This window comes from Conger conger, chromosome 2 (assembly GCF_963514075.1).
Source record: "Conger conger chromosome 2, fConCon1.1, whole genome shotgun sequence".
NCBI lineage: Eukaryota > Metazoa > Chordata > Actinopteri > Anguilliformes > Congridae > Conger > Conger conger.
In genome coordinates this window covers 24,359,050-24,383,433 of record NC_083761.1, presented here as the reverse complement: position 1 = coordinate 24,383,433, position 24,384 = coordinate 24,359,050, and the positions used below count along the sequence as shown (strand labels likewise).

Below are 24,384 nucleotides of genomic sequence, written 5' to 3'. Positions count from 1 at the left end.
CATGTTTTACAGGTCAAGAGAAGTCACCTTTGCTTTCAAAACTCTCCAAAGCAGTGTTGGGCAGGAAGTGCTCCATATCTGTTACTGGATTTCAGACCAACCTCTGCTCTTAATTATTTAATTAGCCCAATAATTTACACGATCTGTCATTTATAGCCACATTCATGATATAAGCAGCAGCTGATAAATGTCTTGTCATTGGTCATGGTGCATTCGGCTAATTACCTGATAGAGCCAGGGTAACTGGTAGCAGCACAATCCTGCATACACATAGGACTGGAGTTGCCCATCCCTGCTCCAAATGTTAGTTATAAGTTATAACTTAAACACTGGGCTGATTCCATTGGCTTATTTTTCCCCGCCTTTATCTTTAACTTACTTCTGCCCCAGAAATCGATCGAGGTCCACCATATTTAAAGACATTCCAACCAGTTAATTGTTCTTTTGAGGAGCTGGAAGTAGTGAATAACTCCTGAACTTTCCTTTCTTGTGAGGAAAGAGATTCACACTTTTCAGTTTAATCTTCTGTGTCATATTCAAAATATGTCTGAATAAAATACAATTAAATGGGACAGTTCGGAAATACAATTAAACGGCTGTTTTTCAGCCGTTTAATTGTATCATTGTTTTATTTGAAGCTTGTATTTTCAAATAAAACAATGACTATGAGGCAGAATTCACAATGTCTGCTTTTATTTCATGTGCTTTAAAAAAAAAAAAACAGCCATTTAACTATATTGCAAGAATGTCCTCCAGTGAGTCAAGTCCCCTTCATTGGTATTGTTGTAATGTAGTTAACAATGCCTGGTTAGTGTAATTTGATTAGAAAATAATAAGAAGGCCCGAGAGGGGTGAAAGTCCAGAAGTGAAGTGAAATGGCGTCCTCAGGACGCATCACTGAACGTTGGCATAGAGGCTGTCGATTTGCAGTTTGAAGAACTTGGTCAAGTCGGCCCTCTTGGCTTTCAGCGTGGGAGTCAGGAGGCCGTTCTCAATGCTGAACTGTTCCGGGTGAAGATGAAGATCCTTGACCTGGTCACAGAAGAACAGCGTCTGGCTTAAGCATACTGTGCAAGCTCGAGTATTTCTGAAAAAACTAATTCTGTATATTATATGTGTTGCTTACTTGTTCAAAGGACTTCAGCCCCGCCTCCTTACCCAGTTTTATTAGGTCAGTTAGTATGGCTTTTTTTACTTTCTGCACAGAGAAACAGAAGTCAATACCTCATACCTTTGCCCCCCCTTAGCCCCGCTCACAATTTTACATATTTATTACAGCAGAAAGTAATACAATACAGAATATTAATACCGAAGAATAATAATATTGTAAGAAAAATGTAAGAAAAAATGAAACTCAGAAAAGACATGTTCAATGTTACATTTAGGGTGTGTAACAGCTTATAAATGATAGTTACAGAAAACGGCTTAACAAAAGTAAATGATATATGATGATATGGCTTATTAATAAACTAAAATAAATTTTATAAGTTCAGAAATTTGTGTTTGGTAGATTATTTCTCTGTTGTAACAATGCTTCTTGGCAATACATTTTATACCGTTGGAAAGCCTGTTTTTCCCTTTTAAATGGTGCCCCATTTGTAAGGAACATGCATGTGTGGGATGAGCAGCACAGCTGAGTATGTGGGTAGCGCTCATGTAAAATTTGCCAAATCTTCTCTGCCAATGCCAAACAGCTTATTCTGCTGTTGTATATTGACTCTTGTTTGGTGTTGTTTGGTGGATTTGATGATTGAAGTCTATCAGTAACAAGGAAGAAACAAGACATATTGGCAATTGTACAATTTATTCATTTAACAAACAGTCAGGAGCCTTAGTAGCATGAGGAAGAACCATACACAGCCACAACAGCCTGGCAGCTCCTCTTCATGCTGGTCACCAGCCTGGTCACACACTGCTGTGTGATGGCATTCCACTCCTCAACCAGGATTTGTCGCAAGTCAGCCAACGTGATTGTGTTGGTCACTCTAGCACGAACAGCATGCCCCAGCTGATCCCACAAGTGTTCAATTGGGTTGAGGTCTCCACAGTCTGGGACCAAACTCCATCCTCTAAGATGGCAACGCTCACCCCCACAGAGCGGGGTTTATCAGAGACCACCTCCAGAATTTGGGAGTAGAGAGAATGGAATGGCCTGCCAACAGTCCTGACCTCAACCCAATTGAACACTTGTGGGATCAGCTGGGGCATGCTGTTCGTGCAAGAGCAGGGGTGTCAAACTGAATTCCCAGGGGGCCGCAGTGTCTGCGGGTTTTTGTGGTTCCCTTTCAATCAGCTGTCAATTAAGGCCTTGGGAACAAGGTGTGTGGATTCTTTAGCCAATTAAACATTTAAATGAACCACAGGTGCCAGGAACAACCCGAAAACCAGCAGACACTGCGGCCCTCCAAGACTGGAGTTTGACAACTGTGTGCTAGAGTGACCAACATACTGACTTCAATCATCCAATCCACCAAACAACACCAAACAAGAGTCAATAGCAACAGCAGAATAAGCTGTTTGGCATTGGCAGAGAAGATTTGGCGCTACCCACATACTCAGCTGTACTGCTTATCCCACAAATGCATGTTCCTTCCTTACCATTTAAAAAGGAAATAAACAGGCTTTCCAACAGTATAAAATGTATTGCCAAGAAGTACTGTTACAAGAGAGAAATAATCTACCAAACACAAATTTCTGAACTTTTTGTTTGACGTTTAGTTAGTTAGTTATTCATAGACAGCTATTAAAGGAGTAACATGGTGGTTTGTCACACTTTCTAGGTTTTTATATGCAATTCGCATAAGAGGGCATTGAAGATTATCATCTATGTTCAACTGGTTGAGAATGTTCTCCTAGTAGTATGTCACATGGAGATAACCACTCCCCTTATCCCTCCTATAACTCGTGACACACAGTTTGCGCTAGTGGCCGACAGGAAAGTGGGGGCACCTCATAGCTAATTGACAGTTCTCATTACCACACCTAGACAGTTTGGGTGAAAGTTTATAGTGGGAAATTCAGGCTTAGAAAAATATGTTTTAAAATAGGGCCTGAATATAAACGCAGGGGTACCTGATTCTTGCAGAGCTTCTCCAAAGAACCCTCCACTCCTAATTTGGCAGCGAAACCGGGAAGTACTTCTGGGTCTGGAACCACAATACCCACCAGGCAAGCCTGCAGCCAGACAGTGATGCTTGGTCATGTGGGGCCACCATCAGATACATCTGTCTTTTTGATACAGCTTGCAAATGCTAGCTGTCACAGTTTAAACTTCCTCCTCCTTTTCCCCACCCCTTTCTCCTCTATCAGAGCCTTCGCATCCTGGTTCGCTGAAGGCAGAACATGAGTGCACAAAACGCACATACTCTACACATGAAAAACTCTATGAGCCAGATTTACGTACATGAACTCGTAGCGAGAAAAATGCAGCTTGACAAGGGTGTGTTGGTGTCTGCCTGAAATGGGACTAAACGCCTTAGTTACTAAGCCTACAGCTCATGCAATCAGCAAATGGGACTGCCTACAAACCGCATTTTGCGAAAGAGACAGATATTAAACAATTGAAACAGGTGTTCAGTGCATTGACTATCTTCACTGCCTGTGGTGATATCCATGTATTGGTTCCCAGTAAAAGCATATCCGGTGCAAGACAAAATGTGTTCATATTCCAGCCGTGGCAGCGAGTGCCGTTTGAATGAAATGGGAGATGTAATATCACAATGAGCTTGACTCTTGTGATGACGCGCCTAGATCACATGCATACACGGGTTCTAGCCCTGTGTGCCATTTTGATCCATACAACGCGTGTTTCCTGGGCAGAATGCGTCATATGTGTGCCTGAAAATCAGTGCAAATGCCCTCAGTGTGCAAAAAGTGAAGGGGTCTGAATACTCTCTGAAGCCACAATATATGAATCCCAGCAAACGCAAAATGTTCTCATAATGTTGAAATGCTATGTCAATGTTATAATGCGTTAGCTACGTATGTGTTAGCTGGGATGCTGGACTAGAGAAGTTGTATGAAGTTCTCCATTGTTAATGATGCCTTTCCTTGATGTAAGAGAGGTTTACTGTATTAATTGCCCATTGCTATTACCTGCAAGCTGTCTCCATGCACAAACACCTGAGCCACTGGCCCACTCCTCACATACACATTTTCAATCTTCTCGGGGGCAATGTACTCTCCCTGGGCCAGTTTAAAGATGTTCTTCTTCCGATCAATGATTTTCAGGACTCCGCTCTGTAGGGAGAGATTGCACAACTTTTTTTTTTGCTTTTTGCTTTCTCCATGTCTCTTTCCTTCTCTCTTTCTCTCCCTCCTCCCTTTTCTGTGTGAGATGGACTGCAGATAACGGCGTGTCAGCACTAAATCCTGTCCCGTGAGAGAGGTTGATTTGTGTGTAATTACCGCTACCTCAGAGCAGGTTGGGACAGGACCCTAATGAGGCTTCATCGGGTGAGAGAGCGCTAACGGCTGCAGCCGTAGAGAAAAGAAATAGCAGAAAATTAATTAACAGTTCTCATCCGAGGCCTCCAGAGGTTTGGTGGGGGGAGTTAATTGTTACTGCTGGCTAACGAAGCTGACAAACCGGTTCTCGCCGACTCTATGGCAGTGACACGTCCATGCAGGTGTGCCATGTCCATGCACTTACCAGCCAATAACCAGACAGTACACGGAAACAACAAATGTGCCTTCCTGGGGCAGGTAAGTTTGCCATAGAATGCTTTCTCTGTGGTTTTCAGGAGAGACAAACTTGGGAAGGTGTTTCAGGGGGGTATGCTCTGAGCCAAGGTCAGGTGACCAGGTTTGGGAAATTCGGCTGAGAGGTATTGGCTGAACCCAGGGCTGCCCACACTTGCTGCTAGAGAATTACTGTCATGTAGGTTTTCATTTCTAACCTAGTTCGGCACACCTGATTCTTTGAGATCAATGCAGCTCAGTGAGTTCTCTAGCTGTTGCATGAGGTGTGGTTTGTTAGGGTTGGAGTGAAAACTTATGGGACAGTAGATCTCCAGGAACCAGTTTGGGCAGGCTTAGCCCTTCGCTTTCTGTCGGTAGTGTGAACGTTAGTGGCAAATACTCCACGGGTCCCATGATCAAGTATTCGAATGATCAACCTCTCTTTTTACCCCTTCACCCATCTGACAACCACTGATTGGAATCCCAGTTCTGTCTGTGTGTAGCAATGATTCACAGAACAGCATTCACTCTCACTTTCAAGGAAATAAAATCGTAATATAGCTGAACTGTTATGAACTGGGATTTCAGTCTCTCCTTTGCGAATATGGATATGACAGCATTATTCTGTGGAATCGATTAGCGGTTCTGACGCTAAATCTATAAATAATTACACGTTCTGTCCCTCTCTTGATAAAAGCTAATACTACTTTATCAGCTAGTACTGCATACTACAGCTTCTATGTTACTGTTTAGTGCTGGCTGGGGAGCAGGTGCATGGGGTACTCTGCATGTGGATATCCGGGGCTAATCTCTCATACCGCCAGCCACTTCCCAATGTCCCCTGTGTGGAGCCAACCGTCTTTATCCAGAGCCTCGGCAGTCTTGTCTTCGTCCTTCAGATATCCCCTGAACACGTTTTTTCCCTTAATACAGACCTGTAAAGAGAAAACCAGCTTTACTACTCTGCAATAGCAACCAGAATAGGGTCCCCCCTTTTGCCCAGTCATCTTCTGCGGCATCCTATCACACTGTGGATCTACTGGTAGTGAAGAAAAAACACTGAAGTCAATGTAAAATCACTTACTCAGGTGTAGGGCCAATGTAGCCTATATGCGCTATGGCTTAGCATAGAATACTACCATCTGGAATTGCACAGAAGGAATGCCCTGCCGTAAAATCCAGCTATGACCAGCTTGAAATGACCAGCTTGTCAAACCATGAGCTGGTCAAACCATGTTGTCTAAACTGGTCAACTGGCTACCAGCTATTTCAAAATCTAGCTTGTGCTCTTCTTATCAGCAGGGTGGGGCTCTACCACAAGGTTGAACAACACAGGGCTGGCTGATGGAGTGGAAAAATGCCAGAGGCAAATAATATCCTGTTAGTAATCAGTTGGGTTCAGATCTGGAGGAAGTCATAGCATCAATATTGATAGAATCAGTAACACGCTCCTCAAACCACTAAGCAATGACTCATGTTCTGTGGGCCCCCTGGTGTCAGGAAAGAAATGCTTTAACTATGGGTGCAAATGACCACTTGGTGCTATTAAGTAATGACTGGTGACCTATTTTGGGAAAAGGCACTCCACACAATTGTGGAACTGCTAGAACATTGATATGTTTGTAACACTGATGTGTTTGGATTTGTAAGGTTCGCTACCTACTCATGATTGTCAGCTGGAGGTACTGTATTTTTTTCAGTTTAAGTGTGTGCGTACGTGTGTATGACTTTTTTTACCTCCCCTTCTCCATTTGCTGCAAAATAGTTCATTTCTTCGACATCAACAAGTTTCACAATGTTACACGGAAGAGGAATGCCAACATGTCCTGAATGAGGAAATTTATATTAGTAACGGTAGTAAAATGGTTATAATAATACTATCATTTACCATTTACTATGTCTCTTTCAACAAACAAATACTTCAAATAACCTACCAGTTACACATTAAACCTCATTGATCAAGGCTTCATTAGTAATGAGGGGCATTTCATCCCACCAGAGGGTAAATATTATTGCTAAAAACTAATAATAAGAACCACACTTATGCAGTTACCTTAATGTCCCCCACATGAAGCCTGTATGCATTGGGTTTTGGCCTGATGATTGAACTAATAAGTAAGTAGGAGAATGCAAGGGGTTGATAATGTAACCTCTAGCACGAACAGTACATAGATTGCGCATCTCCAATAATTTAAGAATATTAAAAATACAAATTTGTATATGTTTTGTATATGCACTGAATACATGATAAGAAGGAACCGCAAGAAGCGCAGTCAGTCAGAAACACAGTAGCTTACCGGATGTCCAGTCTCCTGATGCAGAGAAGGTGCAGCCAGCTGTGCACTCAGTCTGGCCATATGCCTCAAAAATCTGACAGGGGATGACAAGACAAGGTCAGGCAGGGCAACAACATCACAAGCAGAAGAATGCTGTGCTGGGACACCACATCTGAAATATGATTCAATTCAAAAATGCGTAAAAAATGTTTGTTTAAAACCTCTCTGAATGGGGGAAGGGGTCCAGTTTCATATCCAAACCAAAACACTGGCAATATTTTGTAAATTAAAATTTTATTTCTGTAATGCTCTCATAATGGCACTGGCAGGGCAAAAGCTAAGGGGGGGGCAATATCAGATTTTGATGTGAAGCCACGTTTTGATGTCCAATACTGTATATTCTTTCTCCCTCTTTCACTGTGGTTTTATCAAGGCTTTGTGACTGTGTGAACTGACCGCAATCAATAAGCTTATGTCATTATTTTATTGTCACTTGGTCTCGTTGACTCATGTCCACAGCTCAATAAACACTTCTACATCTTATGATGATTCCGGACACATCAGTGATGATCGTAAGCTTTTTACTCAAGGGTACGGGGTGGGCGGGGCTGTGAGGCAGGTTTACCTGACATCCGAGACACGCCCTGAGAAAGCTGAGGACAGAGGGGGAGATGGGCGCCGCCCCCGTCACCATCACACGGACCCGCCCCCCGAGAGTCTCCTACAGGAGGAGATCACCTGTCAGTCATCATGGTCTACATGGATGTAAGCGACTGCTAGAACCCTTGAGAAAGCATTGCATGTTAAAATATACCAGCCGATACATGTACTGTTGGATATCTGGTATTTTGCTAATTCCTATGCCGCTTATATAATGTGAAAGTGTGAAGTCTTTTTTTTGGGTGTATGTTTTGATCAAATTTTCCTTTTTTGGATTTGAGCTTTTTTCTTTTATCATTATACTCTATTATGTTTACAGTAATACAGTTATGTTGTGTTCGGCACTATACCTGGACTTTGTGGAAGACCAGCCTGTCCCAGATGCTGTTATTTCGGATTATCCCCTGCTTCACTTCCAAGTGCTTCCTCTCAACGGCAAAATTGAGCAGCCACTTTTTGAAAGGTGTCTGGGCTCCACTTTGAACCTTAGAAGGCAACAACATGGAAACACCTTTTAGATAAATGACCCCAAAAAACGATTTATGTTTTCATGTTTTTCATCAAAAACATGCTTTTAATGGCACGAAAAGCATTGAAATTACTGTGGAGCTGAGCTAATCTAGTTAATATAAGACCCCCACACTGACAATTGTCAAACAATCAGATAAAAAAGACTACCCTCATACATATGGTTCTGAAAGTTCTCACCAACACTGCTCTAGAAGTTCCTACCAATGTGCTGCATTTGTGGGTTGCTTCTCCTTAAACTTTCTGTCCAATTGGTATCAAACTAGCTTGATTTTACTTCTCTTGTTGGAAAATGGAAAGAATTTACTTAGCAAAAAAATTGCTTTTTATGAAACTATCAAATGAAGTAAAAGATTATTTTCAACTTCCGACATTTCAAGTTATTTACATAAGTTAAACTGGTCGGATTTCAGTAAAAACAGTACAAAAACACAAGTAAAGTGTACAAAATATTTTTTACCGATTGGGTAGATTCCTCTGTGCAATCTATTTGTATGCCAAGTGTTGTGTCTTTTTGTGCTATCTGATTTAAAGCGCTGTGCTCTGTGAGTGAAAATCCAGTACCCTGTCATACACTCGGTTGAGCAAGCGGGGGACCACAGGGAAAATGGTGGGCTGCAGTGTCTTCATGTCATCAGGAAGGAGTCTAATGTCTCCTTGGAAAAAGCCAACCCGGGCTCCGGCACCATACATTGCTGTCTGAAAGGCAGAAAGAACAAATCAAGACTACCCCTCTTCCCAAGCCACCATACTCCCTGTCCTGGTCTCATTGGATTAATAGCTTTTCCCAAATTGTCTACATGAAAACTATTTTATGTGAATGAAAAAACTTTTGATTTGATGAAAAAAAAAATAACGAACCCTCTTCCCCATCTCTCTTTCCTAATAGCACCGGCAGGCAAATCTGAATGTTTTTTAGGCTTTCTGCCTGAAAGTATCGATACCAACATACATGGTAAACCAAAAAGTTTAGATTGGTACAACAAGCATCAAGTATAGGCTACTCAGTATAAGCTTTTATACAGAGGATAATCTGAGACAGACCTGGGTTAAATATGTAACTACTTTGGATTCAAATACTTTTCTGTGCTCAATTGATCTTGCCTGAAGCAATTCAGCCAACCAAGAGGCCCAGAAGGTGGGATTTGCACTTTTTGAAAGTATTAGGTTAGGGTTTCAATACACCAGACAGGCGGCACGGATGGTGCAGTGGGTAGCACTGCCGCCTCACAGCAAGGAGGTCCTGGGTTCGAATCCCCGTCGGCCGGGGCCTCTCTGTGCGGAGTTTGCATGTGTCTGCGTGGGTTTCCTCCGGGTACTCCGGTTTCCTCCCACAGTCCAAAGACATGCAGGTTAGGCTGATTGGAGAGTCTAAATTGCCCGTGTGTATGAGTGTATGAGTGTATGAGTGTATGAGTGTATGAGTGTGTGAGTGAATGGTGTGTGTGCCCTGCGATTGACTGGCGACCTGTCCAGGGTGTATTCCTGCCTTTCGCCCAATGTATGCTGGGATAGGCTCCAGCCACCCTGTGACCCTGTTCAGGATAAGCGGGTTCAGATAATGGATGGATGGATGGATGGAATACACCAGACAAGCTCAGCAAAGTGTATAAAAGTATTTGAATCCAAAACAATTACAATTTTCACCCCGGTCTCATCGGAGCTCACTGGTGCAACTTTTTTAATGAACATATTCATCACTTTTGTTTGTCTCACTGTCATTTCCTCATACCTCAAAGGAAGTTTCCCCAATACTTTATCTCATATACCCCTCCGGTTGGGAGTTTCCACCATCTCAATATACGAGTGGAAAAACACTAGCTCTTTTGTATTTTTTTAAGGAACCTATTCATCACTGGTATCTGTCTCAATTTCATAGTCTCTCCTTGACTATCTCCACACTTTGACTTCATACAAGCCAGAAGTAAGTGCCTTCCACCATCTCAATACACTCTTCAGGTGCTCTTTTTTGTGGCGCCTTAAGGGATCTACAAAGGACATCCAGCTAATAGCTGAGTGTAATTCATCACTTAACTCCACCACTGTTAGTTCTTTGAATCTATCCGATAAATTATTTGTGCTGTAATCAGGAAGGCCCTTAAAGCCTTTTAATCTTCTTTCAGTATCCGTTTTCCTTATCTTTCCTACATTTTTCCATCTCCTCATACTCTTTGATCTCCCAATCATCTACATTGTTTTCCTCATCTTTTTGCTTTAGCCAGGCATTGTGCTCCTCCCCTGTAGGAGCAAGCCCACAAGTCTCAACTAAGTATGTTATCACATCTACCGTTTCTTTGAAAGCCAGACTCCCTGGGTCACCAATTACCCGTTCAGCATGTTGAGTATCCTCCAAGGTCATGCTAGAACACATTCTACGCATGGCCTCAGTCAGACCTTTAGCCTTGCTCTCTAAAACCCTAAATCTAAGTCCTCTGACTTCAGACTCCTGAGTGTCCATAAACGGTTGTACATTTCTCTTGAGCCACATATTTCTCCTCTTACGGGTGCTTTTACTCCTACCCCATTGGCGTGTGTGAGGGGTTAACAATGCATTCCTGCCTAACCCATCTTCTGTCAATCTCTCATCAGGCAGGCCTAGGGCCGGGTCCTCGACACTGGGGTCAGTCATATAGCAGTATCAGTCCCCTGAATTAGGACAGGGGCAGAGCCTTTGTTTTCTGTACCTGGACAACTCTCTCAAACATGTGAGCCAGAGGCAGGAAGGAAATGGAGACGTCCTGGGGAACCGGGGCAAAGGAGCGCTAAAAGACAAACAGAGAAACTGGCTGTAAAATTAGATGTGGTTTCCTTTCATTGCCCACAGACACTATAACCGGTCAATACAGGATAAGCAGCAATGCGGTCACGTACAGGCAAGGGGTTAAAGTCCAAGTAAATCAAATCAAAAAAACAAATTTATATTTTTGCTGGAACACACACATTTTTTTCACCAAGCCAGTGACTCAGGGCTCAGGGCTCAGGGCTCCCTTGTATTGTACTGTATGTGAAAGGTCATTTGACAACTGAAACTAGAGTTACATGAAACGTAATGGGATGCACCTCAAAGCTCCTAAGCACGCCAGCTGCATTTGAAACCACATTCTCGTGTGTTAGCATGGCACCCTTTGGATCTCCTGTAAAAAATGTCACAATACATAACATTTACTTATTTAGCAGATGTTTTTGGCCAGAATGACTTCAAAATTTAATTAAAATGTAGATATGGTACTAGTTCCTAGCCAGATAATACAACTTTCAAAATAATAAAACAAAATATCAGTTACTATCATCATAACTATCACAATATATTGTGAATGTCTGACCAGGCTGCATTAGTAAATATGAGAGTTTTACACACAGACAATCACACAAACAATAAGGTACAGTTCAAGGAGAGGACTCACTCTCAATGAAGGGTAGCCATGGCATAGAAACTAACAACTTTCTTAACTTTGTCAGACACAGGCATGAAAGGCTTGAGAATATGGAGGTGGACATTAAATCGATGTGTAGACACAATGATGGTGTGATGAACAGAGAAGGGAAGAGTAAAGATGATGAAGGAAGGATACCTGTGGTCCCACTAGTGAAACACACAATGCAGAGGTCCTCTGGCTTCGGAGGCTAAGTTATGGGAAAGAACAGGAGTCAGTGTCTCTTCCACAGAAATGTGTATGACTGGGATAAAAAAATAGTATTTAATTTCACTCACAACAGGATCTTTTTTGTTGTCTTTTCCCAGAGTCTGAAAAAAATAAAATGTTATTTTAATGCTCTATTTAATGGAAATAAAAGAGAAAGAGAATATGGATCTACAGTCAGGAGCAAACGTTGCTACAGTTACAGCTGCAAAAAGTACATTTCTACAAACACATGAAACTGTATAAAAAGGACTTTACTTCTGCTCAGTTAATTCATTCTTAAAGTCTTTACTCTGTAGAGTTTTTTGGACTTCAACACTAATCACCACTAGTAAGCATGTGTAGACGGTTCACATATATCTATCTCCACATACCACATACATTGACAAAACATTAAAATGACAACTATTAAATAGACTATGAAATGAACAAAATAATACATTTATGCTTTTCCTGTATCTTTTGGAAAATAAACACTTAAATGCAACCTTAGTGTACAAATGAAACAAAATGGCATTTCTAAGACTGAATGATATGCACAGCTCACCTCAAGGCACATTAACCCTCAAAAACTTTAGCACCTAACTGTACAGTAGACAGTTAGTAGCCAGGATTAAGAACTCTGTCACTGTAGGGATCTAATTAACCACAGGATTAGAGACGATGGGCAAATCTGTCTTATTTCCCAGAAAGTTAAATCCTGTTCAGTATCGGGGTTGGGGGGGATAGTGTCTGTACTCAGAATTCCCCACACTGACTGGGCCACAAGGAGTCAGACACGTGCTGATGCAATGACAGACGTAGATCCAGTCGGCAACGTATCACAGATATGTAGCAGGAGCTTTGGAGGAGGAAAGCAAACTAGTGTCTGCCATTGTTCTGAATAGGGAGCCGTCATAGATACGTGCAATATTAGTATTTTAGCAAATAATAATGGCAGAAAATTGTATTCAGTCATTTTTTTCAAGTACCAGGAGAGGCATTTTGGCAAAATAAATAGAACATGACTCGAACAGTGCTGTCCCTATACAGTTACAGAGAGGACAAATAATCCAACTCAATCACCTGAGGGTATCATTACCCGCCTTCTTCTATCTTATTAAATCCCACATCAACTACATTGTAAAAAGTAGACTATGGTAGACTAACTAGACTACCTAGTTGATGATAATCGTTCGGGTTCACTTTTAACATCCCACTGCAGAAAATGAAATAACATTTTATTTAATGCGCAAACGCTGTTGTTAGCTTGGCAAAGGAATTTTGAAAACCGCTAAGATTTTAATATAGCATATGACTGGGGCTATACTTCCTGAGTCACAGACACATGTGCTGATGCAATCATACAATCCATACAATCATAAATACACTTGCGGAGTCACAGACTAGTTAAAGACTGAGCGACTCAAATCATAGACTAAGAGAGAACCTGAAAGTCACAGACACTAAGTTGTTGAGTGCTGGCAGCGTTATTTAGGTATTGACTGATTTGTAAATTCAGGCCACGCTGCTTTGAGAGATTGGTGAATTTGAGCCTTAGTGTTGGGAGTGATCAATGGAATTGGCCTTGTGGGTGATTCATAGATTATTTTCAGTTGGTCTTACCTCCACCTCCCTTAGGGACAGGACATCCACCCCACACTTTGAGCCCCTGTCGATCAGATCCGGGTCAAAGGCATCCATGAGTATGATGGTGTTTAGCACTGGTGTGAGCTCCTTTTCACAGTTACTCAGGAGTAGCTCTGCCTTTTCCTGTTTGTCGCACAGCACAGTAGAGATGTCAGCTGAAACAACAAGGGGGCTGGCTGTCAGAAAAGGATTGCCACAAGCAATTGTGATATTATGATTTAATATACAGTGGCTTCAGAATGTATTCAGACCCCCTCACTTTTTGCACCCTTTATTGTGTTATAGATTTAAAATTTAAATGGATAAAAATTGTCATTTTTGTCTATCAATCTACACACAATAACCCATAATGAAAAACTGAAAACATTTAGCAAATTCATAAAAAATGAAAAACTGAAATCTCTCATTTACAGACTGTGCTGTGGCACTCCAAATTGTGGTCAGGTGCATCTTGTTTACTTTAATAATCCTTCAGATGTGTCTAGAACTTGATTGTACATAGTTTAGAAAGACACACACCTGTGTATATAAGGTCCCACAATTCACATTTCTTATCAGGACAAAAACCAAGCCATGAAGTCTGTAGACCATTTGTGGTGTGGCATAGATCAGAGCAAGGGTATAAAAATGTACAAATTTCGAAAGCTTTGAGTGTTCCCAGGAGCAATGTGAAATGGAAGAAGTATAGAACCACCGGGACTCTTCCTAGAGTTGGCCGTCCGGCCAAACTAAGTAACTGGCGAAGAACGGCCTCGTGACCAAGAACCCAACTTTCACTCGAACAGTGCTTTGAAAGTCCTCTGCAGAGATGGGAGAACCTGCCAGAAGGACAACCAACTCAGCAGCACTCCATCGTTGAGGCCTTTATGGTAGAATGACCAGTGGTTAGATTTGTTAGTTGCTATGGGGGTGCTTCTCAGCAGCAGGGACAGGGAGACTGATCAATTGAGGGAGAAAACCTGCTCCAGAGCATAGTGCAGACAATGTGGAGTAGCTTCCGGACAAGTCTCTGACCGTCCTTGTGTGGCCCAGCCAAAGCCCAGACATAAACCCTATAGAACATCTGTGGAGAGACTTGAAGATGGCAGTTCACAGACGCTTTCCATTAAACCTGACAGAGCTTGAGAAGATCTGCCAGAAAGACTGGGATAAACTGACAAAATCCAGGTGTGCAAAGCTTGTAGAGACTTACCCAAGAAGACTCAAATCAGTAATAGCTGTCAATGGAGCTTCTACAAATGGGTCTGAATACTTACATAAATGAGAGATTTCAGTTTTTGATTTTTATTCAATTTGAAAGAATTCTAAAAACATTTTCAATGGTTGAGCTGTTTTTTCAGCAGGGTTATCCTTCTCTTTTTCTTTTTTTTTGTACATTATGGAGCGCCCAATTGTACTTTTTGGGCTGTCCGGTCACTGCAGTATCATCTGGCAGTTCTCTCTCTGTGCCAGACAAGGACTTCCTCTCAATCTGCAGCTGAACGGTATGGTCAGACTACAGGTACCCCACTGCCTTCCCGAGGGAACCCTATGGCTAATTATGTCTGGCTCTGAGTAGCCGTCAACCAATGGAGCGGTCAGGATTCCTGCATTCTCCACCCCTCAGATGCTCTATCCCTGGAGAAATGGAAGTCACTGTCTGTGTTTTTGGTTTCTGGTCTGTGATCGGAATGTCTGTGATCGGAATGATATGTACTTCATCTCGTTCTCGCTTGTGCTCTCTCTCTCTCTCTCTCTCTCTCTCTCTCTCTCTCTCTCTTGTTTTCTGTCTTGTGCTTTGTTTACAATCTTTTTCTGCCCTCTGCCTTGGAATACAAATGTTCCCAGCTCTTATATTAGTCACATTAGAAGCAATTAAGACTACTGTGGGATAAAGAAATAAACAAGATTTTTCTCACGGTTGCTCACTCCCAAAGCACCAAGCACATGCATAGAAGGAGTGTGGTACCAGAAGGAGTGTGGAGCTCGAGCTAATTACCTATGTTAATTATTAACACCAGTGAGCTAGGTTAATTACCTCTGTTAATTATGAAAACCAGTGCTTCGGGGCCCAGTGTGTCATAGAGAGGAACGGCTACCATGGAGTAGGTGTAGCAGGCCAGCTCTGATATGATCCACTAGGGGGAGAGAGTAAGAAATAAGAATGATTTCCATATCAAGGACACATCAAGGTCAATGTTACCTCCCTTCCCTCCTGCTCCAGGTACACACAGTTAAAATGTAGGCAGGGAAGATACTGCTAACTTATTCATAACTGTCATACTTCATAACATCATTATGTTCCTTGATCAAAACTACCATGTATTTTGTATTATTGAAAAAGAATTTACATGAATAAACAATAAGAATCGGTGACAAGAGTGTTCTGTCAACGTTAATAAATCCATAGGAATAATTAGATCTGCGTGTCTCAACTCCAGGTGCAGGTATGTGCTTCAACCACCTATTTTAGCCTCCTCTTTCGGAAGTAAGCTGGAAAAAAGCTAAAAAAAATAAGGTGGTGTAGTGGATGGTTGGAGCAAATAACTCTAGACGATAGCTTGCAGGACCTTGAGTTCAGTAGACCTGACTTAGATGGAGCAGTCTTCGGCAAACATCCACTAAAATGTCAGATGGTGGAAATGTTAGCTGGCATGAAAACCAGAAAAAGATATGACCCTTCTTGGCCACATCTGCCCTAGATCAATATCAATGTTGTAAAGTCATGTTGTTAGGACCCTCACCTCTGGCCTGTTCTGGGCAAAAATGCCAATGAACTGATCTGGGGAAGGACAGAGACCTCTGTGCAGCAGCCCTGAGCCCAAGTGCTGTGCTCGATCTGATACCTGGAAAAGAGAGGTCAAGGGTCAGGATATAGGTCAAAGGGCTGCCATGGAACTTTCATTAATTCTATTTCTCTGCGTTGTGTATATAACAGAGAACACACTTAGAATAAATGCTGTTGGTCTCTATTTTATTTACGTATACGGAAGCAAACCACATCTGTAGCACGATGATGGTATTACTCCCAGAACTGGAAGTCACACAGAAGGATATAGAAGTAAAAGGGGGAGGAGTCTACAAGGGAAGTGGTATTGTGATCCAGCGACACCTGCTGGACAGGAGGCACACAGCATGAAATGAAAAGTTCTTCTACAGGGCCAAAAACATGAATGTCTGTTATATCAATATATTGATGTAGGCAGTTTAATTTTGCTGAAGAGTTTTTTGTTTCCAGTACTCATTATTTTTGGCTTTTTCAACATTTCTCCAATCACCCTCCTGAAGTGAAGTACCTGTTTGTATTTTAGCCACTGGTAGGGTTGTCCTGGCTTCCTATACCCCAAGCAGGGACCATTGCCTGCAGAAAGAAAATATTAGACAAGTAAGATTACAATATTGGCCAGACATGTCATAACCATGTGATTTAACTTTTATGAATTATTAGTTACGATGCACTAATCATCCTGACCACATGCACCGCTTGTTGTGGTTCAGCTATTCCACCATGCTTTTTTGAATATTGTGAATAATTGTTACCTGATGCATGCAGACCCCTCTGAAAAACCTCATACAATGTCCGCGCATCTTCGTAATAGTATGAAATCAGATTGTCATTTTCCATTGCGGTGCTCTTCCTTGCTCCACCCTGTGAATGAAACACATTGTTCATCTCCTCCGGTGATGGACACTGAAATCACAGGAAAGGCAGGAATACACCCTGGACAGGTCGCCAGTCCATTGCAGGGCACACACACCATTCACTCATACACTCATACCTATGGGCAATTTAGACTCTCCAATCAGCCTAACCTGCATGTCTTTGGATTGTGGGAGGAAACCCACGCAGACACAGGGATAACATGCAAACTCCGCACAGAGAGGCCCCGGCCGACGGGGATTCGAACCCAGTACCTCCTTGCTGTGAGGCGGCAGTGCTACCCACTGCACCATCCGTGCCGCTCTTCTTTATAGTCTGAATAGACAAAGTCATAATAAATAAGTCTAAGTTTGATAGCTGGAGTAGACATGTTGCCCTACTCTTTGGAAAGAAGTTCCTGCCAATAGCAGCCATTTGGTTACAGTAGGGAGGACAACCGGAAATATTAGTTCCGGAAATCAACATTAATATTGTGATTCAAATATCAGTTTAACCTTAAATTAATATGTTGTGGACAATAATTGTCCATATGTAGAATTTTCCCGTGATGAACTGACTTTTGTGGCTTTTAAAACCTCATTTTACCAGCATTCCATCAATGTTAAATGCTGGACCCCAACGGCACCGAAAAACAGGCAGAGTTCACTGTACATTCCATTCCACAGTTTGAAAACAGTGACAATGCTTTTACTGGTTGATTTTACGCGCTCATATATGGAAGTTGGTGGCAGTTAGAACTCTCACGGTGAAGACACATTCAGCATCCATTCAGTTTCCATGCCAGACAAGAGGGCGCCCCTGCAAAGCATTTAGGGATAGCTTGCGGGGCGGGACCATAGAGTGTATAAGAACAGAGGTCAGTGGGCAGGTCGAGCGGTTGAAGCAGTGCAGGGCGGCTCAAAAGTTTATCGTCAAGCCCTTGGCCGTGGAAACCAATCAGATTTGAATACCGATTTGAATACCTGCAAGTTTAATTGAAGGGATTAAAACTGGCTGGCTTGTTCTGATCAATATGCACAGCTACGTTGCGATGCTGTAACCATCACCGCAAGTTTCATGTTAAAAGAAAGGATACCACTAAACTGGCTGGCTGACCTGTTCAGTGTGTCTTCAACATCAGAATTCTGACTGATAGCCAGATCAATAATTTTGCTGGACACTCATTATATCCCAGCTGATTGGTGAATAGTTTAAATGGAGTCTGATAATAAACATGTCCGGCTCCAATCATAATTGATTCTGAGCCCAGGCCTTTGATTAGGCATAATGTCTTTGGATAAACTCATATAATGTCAGGCTGGGGTCAAATACGTAATGTTTTGGATTCAAATACTTTTTTGTGCTCGTTTGATCTTGCCTGGAGCAATTGAGGCAACCGAGAGGACCAGAAGGCGAGGATTGCTATTTATGAGAGGATTTCAGCATTTCAACACACCACAAGCTCAGTAAAGTGTAGGAATGTATTTGAATCCATTTGAACCCAGGTCTGTATCATGTCATAATTATGTCTCTAGAAACGCAACACTATTCATTTGCAATTTGCTGCAGTGGCTTGTGGATTCCCATTGGAAAGCGGCTACAAGGAAAATGCGCCTGCCAGCTATAACTAATCTTCAAACAACTTCTGGAGATTCCCTGATTAGTATCATGGATGAGCGGTTAATGAGTATTAGTGATATGGATGAGCGGTTAACAGGCACAGAGAGAGCCATGAAGATGTACCAGATAACAAGGAGGTCAGACTGGAGACACAGTAGTGATGAGTCAGGCAGGTGACTGGATAATTAAAGGGAGATGGCTGTAAGTGTGAGTTATTAGAATGTGGGACAGCACAGTAATCCCTTATTATTTCCAATGTTGGGGCTTATGGAGCTAAGGATTTTGGTTTTGACATTCCCAGCCAACTGACACTGACTGAAATTGGCAGTCACCGATCCGTTGCTGTGAACAGTATTGCTTAGAACTTAGAAGTGATCCCACTAAATACTTTACTGAGTTGGTCTGGCGTATTATAACTTATGAAATACTCGCAGAAAGTGCAAACCCTGCCTTCTGGTCCTCTTGGTGGGCTCAATTGCGCCTGGCGAGATCAATCGAGCGCAGAAAAGTATCTGAATGTAAACCAGTTACGTATTTGACCCAGGTCTGGACCGCATAGTTGCTGACTCCTCACCTGGATTCCCACAGTCTGTCGGTTGAGGTCGACTGAGGGTGTGACCGGTTTCTGCCGGGAGTTGAGCCACAGCAGGACGGCAGCACCCAGGATGAAGATGGAGATGAGGGCTGGGGTGGGCAGGGGGGAGAACAGAAACTGGAAGAGGCTTTCCATCTCGAGGACACGGCTGCAGAGGGAATGGAAGGACAGCTTACATTACATTGCATTGCATTGCATTGCATTGCATTGCAGGCATTTGGCAGACGCTCTTATCCTGAGCAACGTACAGTTGATTAGAGTAAGCAGGAGACAATCCTCCCCCGGGTCAATGCAGGGTGCAGATCTTATTGTGGCTACACCGGGATTCGAACCACCGACCTTGCCTGTCCCAGTCATTTACCTTAACCACTACACTACAGGCTGCACCTCCCACAAAGATGTTAAGGACGTTGTACACAAAACAGGTACATACCTGTCACACTGTGCAGGCAGCGGACATGATGGCAGATATTACACTCATTAGAGAGATTGCAGATATTACATATATTATAGACATAAAGATATGACATCATCACATCCGTTATTCGAGCACTTTATTAGAACATTTTTACTTTATTACACCTATTTATTCATGCGATTATCTAATCAGCCGATTGTGTGGCAGCAGTGCAATGCATACATTCATGTTGATATGGGTCAGGAGCTTCAGTTAATGTTCACATCAACCATCAGAATGGGGAAAAAATTTGACCGTGGAAACATTGTTGGTGGCAAACAGGGTGGTTTGAGTGTCTCAGAAACTGTAGATCTCCTGGGATTTTCACACACACTAGCGTTCTAGTGATTTAGAGTTTGCAGCCATTAATTATTCTCAGATTTAAGAAACATCTGCCTGTTGGTTTTGTGTTTGTGTAAGTTTGTGTGTATGCGTGTGTGTGTATATGAGGGAATGAGACAATGAACAGAGAGTTAGTTCAAAGTAATTTTTAGAAAAATGTTTACCTTGACCGTTCCTTACTCCTTACTCCTTACTTTTCACATTTCTCCAATCACATTAATTACAGGTCCTGCGTTATCATTCAAAGTAACTAGTGGCAAAGCACATGTTAGTTTGTTTCATTAATGAAGCAAGTCTATCTAGATCTAGCACCTGCAGCACAAAGTGAAAACACTAAAGATTAAATGTGAACTTTGCCATCTAGCGCGAGGGTGTCGAACTCCAGTCCTGGAGGGCCGCAGTGTCTGCCGGTATTTGTGATTTCCTTTCAATCAGCAGCCAGTTAAGGCCTTGAACAACGTGTGTGGACTCTTTAACCAATTAAAGACTTTGGAATGCATCTCTCGTGCTAAAACACTCCAAAAACCAGCAGTCACTGCGACCCTCCAGGACTGGAGTTTGACACCAATGATCTAGCGCAACCTTTTACATGGTGAACCTCGGCCATCCTTTCAGCATGCCATCTTTTGCTTTTGACTTTGTCATGGCCGAAGAGGGGTCTTACATTACATTACATTACATTACATTACATTAATGGCATTTGGCAATTGGCTCTTATCCAGAGCGATGTACAGTTGATTAGACTAAGCAGGAGACAATCCCCCCCCCGGGAGCAATGCAGGGTTAAGGGCTCAACAGCTACACCGGGGTTTGAACCACCGGCCTTGCTGGGTCCCAGTCATGTACCTTCACCACTACGCTACACACCGCCCTGGGGAAGCATTCATTTTCTGTCAAAATAAACAGTAGAGCAATGGCTGCCCGTATATATATAAATGGTTGTGCATGCTCAAGCGTGTCTGTACCTGGATCGTGTTCATGTCTGATCGTGACCGTTTGCAAGCAGGATTATTTGCGTGAGCTTGTGAGAGTGTGTGAGCATGTACGAGTATGTGCATGAGGGTGCGTGTTTGTGGGTGTGAACACGAGCTTGTATGGTGTATTGGTACCTATAAAATACAGCAGTAGTAGTTATCGGTACCTATAAAAAAGTGCAAACCCCGGCCTTCTGGTCCTCTTGGTTAGCTCAATTGAACCTGGCAAGATTAATCGAGCACAGAAAAGTGCATATTTTTCTGCGGCAGTACAAACACATTTGTGTGTGAGTAGTTATCTTTGCCGGGCTACACCGGAGTACCGATAATGCTGATTGTGCTATCAGTGACCTTGAACTTGAGTGAGATAGGCCAGAGGTCAGAGTCTTCTCCTGCATTTGGTGATGGCAGAATAACTACAGTATGAAGTAGTTAAATCCACTGATGACAACTCACACGATGCCCACTTAAACTACACTCATATTATGAGTTAAGCCAATACCTTCCACACATACTTCTGAATCGGCACTAATTACAACTCCAGTAGTATAATTTTTCACATTTCTTCAGCTTAACACTGACAAGGTATGGATATGCACAGCTCGTTGCTCTATGCCCTGCACTTGAACTTGTTTTAATTGATTGAACTGTGACTCGCACCTCCTTTTACAAATATAGGGTGTTCAGTTTATACATATACTTAATAAGCTCACAGTACACACATTTAATGTCCCATGAGCCAAAACCTTTCTTGCACTGGTGTTGTTGCACCTTTTAATATCAGTTTTATAACGGGTTTATCTAGAAGTGATATGCATATACTGTATGTTTGTATTCATCTATGTAGGTATGCATGTATGTATGTGCATACACACATAACTTTCTATTTCTATTTTGTTCATTTCATTTCTAGTCATTCTCCTGATTCATCATGCTGAGACATGAAAAAATATCCCTTTACTCTCCAAGGAAAACTGCCTCAGAAATGTCTACATTTAACAACAAAATAAGAATTCCCACTCTCACAGACTATAGCTCTTATAGGTGAGAAAGAGACAAAGCAGAAATGAGCGTACCTGTTTCTTGCAGGTTTGTCAGAGGTGGCAATGATAGCTCCAGTGGACCATGCTTTATCCGAGCTCTTCGTCCATAGACAGAGAGAGAGGAAGTGTCCTCCCAAGGCTGAATGGCTCACAGGTGACCTTTGAACTTATGCTGCAATATTCTTCGAGATAAAGAAACAAAAAAAGTACTCGTAGTACAACAAATTGAGGAGGGCTCACAGCACGGTGATTGTTACGTCTTAATAATAGTATTTTGTATCAGATTTTGTTTAAGACCACACAAAAAGGAACTGATGTTAACTGGCACTGAAGAAATTAGACGTGTTGTTGGGAAAAGGATTCTAACCTGCAGTATCTCTGTGCCTGCTATCGACTCATTCAAACCTGCATCTGTGACAAAGCCATACCTCCACTCCGCATTCTCATACGACTGTCTTTAATACCCCTTTTCCTTTTCCCACTCTCTGTTGGCCCCTGTTTAAGTTTCCCCATTATAAATACATTACCACTGCAATTCCATTATCTTCCATTTTGATCGCAGCACAGCATGCATTTTAAACATTGAGTATATACGTGTGACAGAAAGTGGCTGTAACATAATATGTACACTCAATATGTTTTTATTTTTAGTTTTTTGCATATTTCATATTGCATTACCATCCATATGCAATATATAACATCCATTTATTATACCCATGCTACAATTGCTAAATATGACAATAGGTAGGAGTTCAAATTTAAACGTCGACTTCTGTTGCTGTACCTGTTGTTCAATACAATGTATCAAACAAGATAAGGGGAAAGTCGAAGGAAAATATAATGAATATTTTGTCTCTTCAGGAACTGTCTGGTTCAGCTGCCTGTACAGAGATTGCGGTGTTGTAGTATGTTTCACAAGATCTGCTTTCCGTACCAGTTACGCAACTGTAAATCTCAGTCATGTACAAGTAGTGTGGATCAATAAAACTATAGAAAAAAAAACTACAGGGTCGAGGTGCAGCTGTAGCTTAACATGGAGATGTTGTTTTCAGTCACAAAGGCCATTTCAAGTAGAGACACAGCCGATTGAGGGCATATTTTACACTCCCTCCAGCACGATAAAAGTCCTTTGTCTTACTGCCTTGCTGGGTTTCCAGTGCTTTGATTCTGAGCAAACCTTGGTCAAACACATAATTGTTTTGGATTAAGATACTCTGTGCTAGAATGATCGTGTCTGGTGCAATTGAGCCAACCAAGAGGACCAGAACGCAGGGTTAGGACTTTTTGAGAGTATTTCATAGGTTTAACCAGACACCAAACAAGCTCAGTAAGGCATAGAAACTATTTGAATACAAATAATTACTGTACATATGTGAGAAATCAAAGTAAGGTTCCTCCAGGGAAAGTGATCAGAGTGATACTGAAGGAGGAAAAAAATCATGGGTGGGTCTAGAATATATCCCAATATATTCTAGACCCAACCATGATTTTTTGAATCTCTTCCTGAACCAATCAGCAGCCAGGATTACAGATAATAACTCCCAGAGTTCCAAGTTTGACGACATTTCTTATTCAGCTTTGTAGAGGTGTGTGTGACAACATGATACGATAATGATGACGATGATGATGATTTATCAAGAGGATGATGATTTTGGGGGTACGGATTATAATGGTGATCAAGATGGCAGCCATATCGGTGATTTATGAAGACGATCCAAATGATTATGGTGGTGAGGAGTGATGATTAATGATGTCACCTACATTGACAAATTAGCTGAGACGCTCTGGTCACAAGGGAAAACCTGGAGTTTTGTTAATTCAACCAAAGCACGTGTGAATTTCTCACTCCTCATTAACACATCACCGAGTATGACAAGGTATGACATGTTCACCTGTGACCAACCAAGCCAAACATAATCAACACCTCCATGTTTTCTTGTTTCAAGACCAGGCCATGATACAAGGCAACCTGGGTTTGGTCAGAGAGTAGCATTCCTTAGCCACCTAGCTATTTAAAATAGGAATATTGCTTTCGTAGGCCAGGAGAACAAATAAATAAAATATATACATGGAAACACTGATGTGATTGTGTGAATGTGAACGTCATGCAGTCCCCTCCAAAAGTATTGGAATAATTGGGTCAATTCCTTTGTTTCTGCTATACACTGAAGACAATTGAGTTTGAGGTGAAAATATGTACATGAGATGACAGATCCGAATTTCAGCTTTTATTTCTTGGTATTTTTATCTAGATTTGTTAAACAGCTTAGAATATATCACCTTTTGTATCAGACAACACACTTCTTAGGTGAGCAAAAGT

General features: G+C 42.0%; 1 protein-coding gene across 4 annotated transcripts; it reads right to left on the bottom strand.

The window, feature by feature from the left end:
• Window positions 1-894: 894 nt before the first annotated feature.
• On the bottom strand, window positions 895-19,383 carry acsl5 (acyl-CoA synthetase long chain family member 5). 4 transcript variants are annotated; one of them, XM_061230091.1, is made up of 20 exons: window positions 19,228-19,383; window positions 16,934-17,042; window positions 16,690-16,754; window positions 16,138-16,239; window positions 15,432-15,531; window positions 13,391-13,569; window positions 11,857-11,889; window positions 11,717-11,768; window positions 11,205-11,278; window positions 10,829-10,906; window positions 8,709-8,843; window positions 7,967-8,101; window positions 7,582-7,677; window positions 6,978-7,050; window positions 6,418-6,506; window positions 5,499-5,615; window positions 4,096-4,239; window positions 3,073-3,174; window positions 1,127-1,198; window positions 895-1,032 (listed from the first exon to the last, which is right to left on the bottom strand). In XM_061230091.1, exons 1-20 carry the CDS (start codon window positions 19,381-19,383, stop codon window positions 895-897), a joined length of 2,049 nt encoding a protein of 682 aa, XP_061086075.1. The 4 variants fall into 4 exon arrangements, with proteins under 4 accessions (XP_061086075.1, XP_061086077.1, XP_061086076.1 ...); XM_061230093.1 differs by lacking the exon at window positions 19,228-19,383 and adding an exon at window positions 18,947-18,955; XM_061230092.1 differs by lacking the exon at window positions 1,127-1,198.
• Between the last annotated feature and the right edge of the window lie 5,001 nt (window positions 19,384-24,384).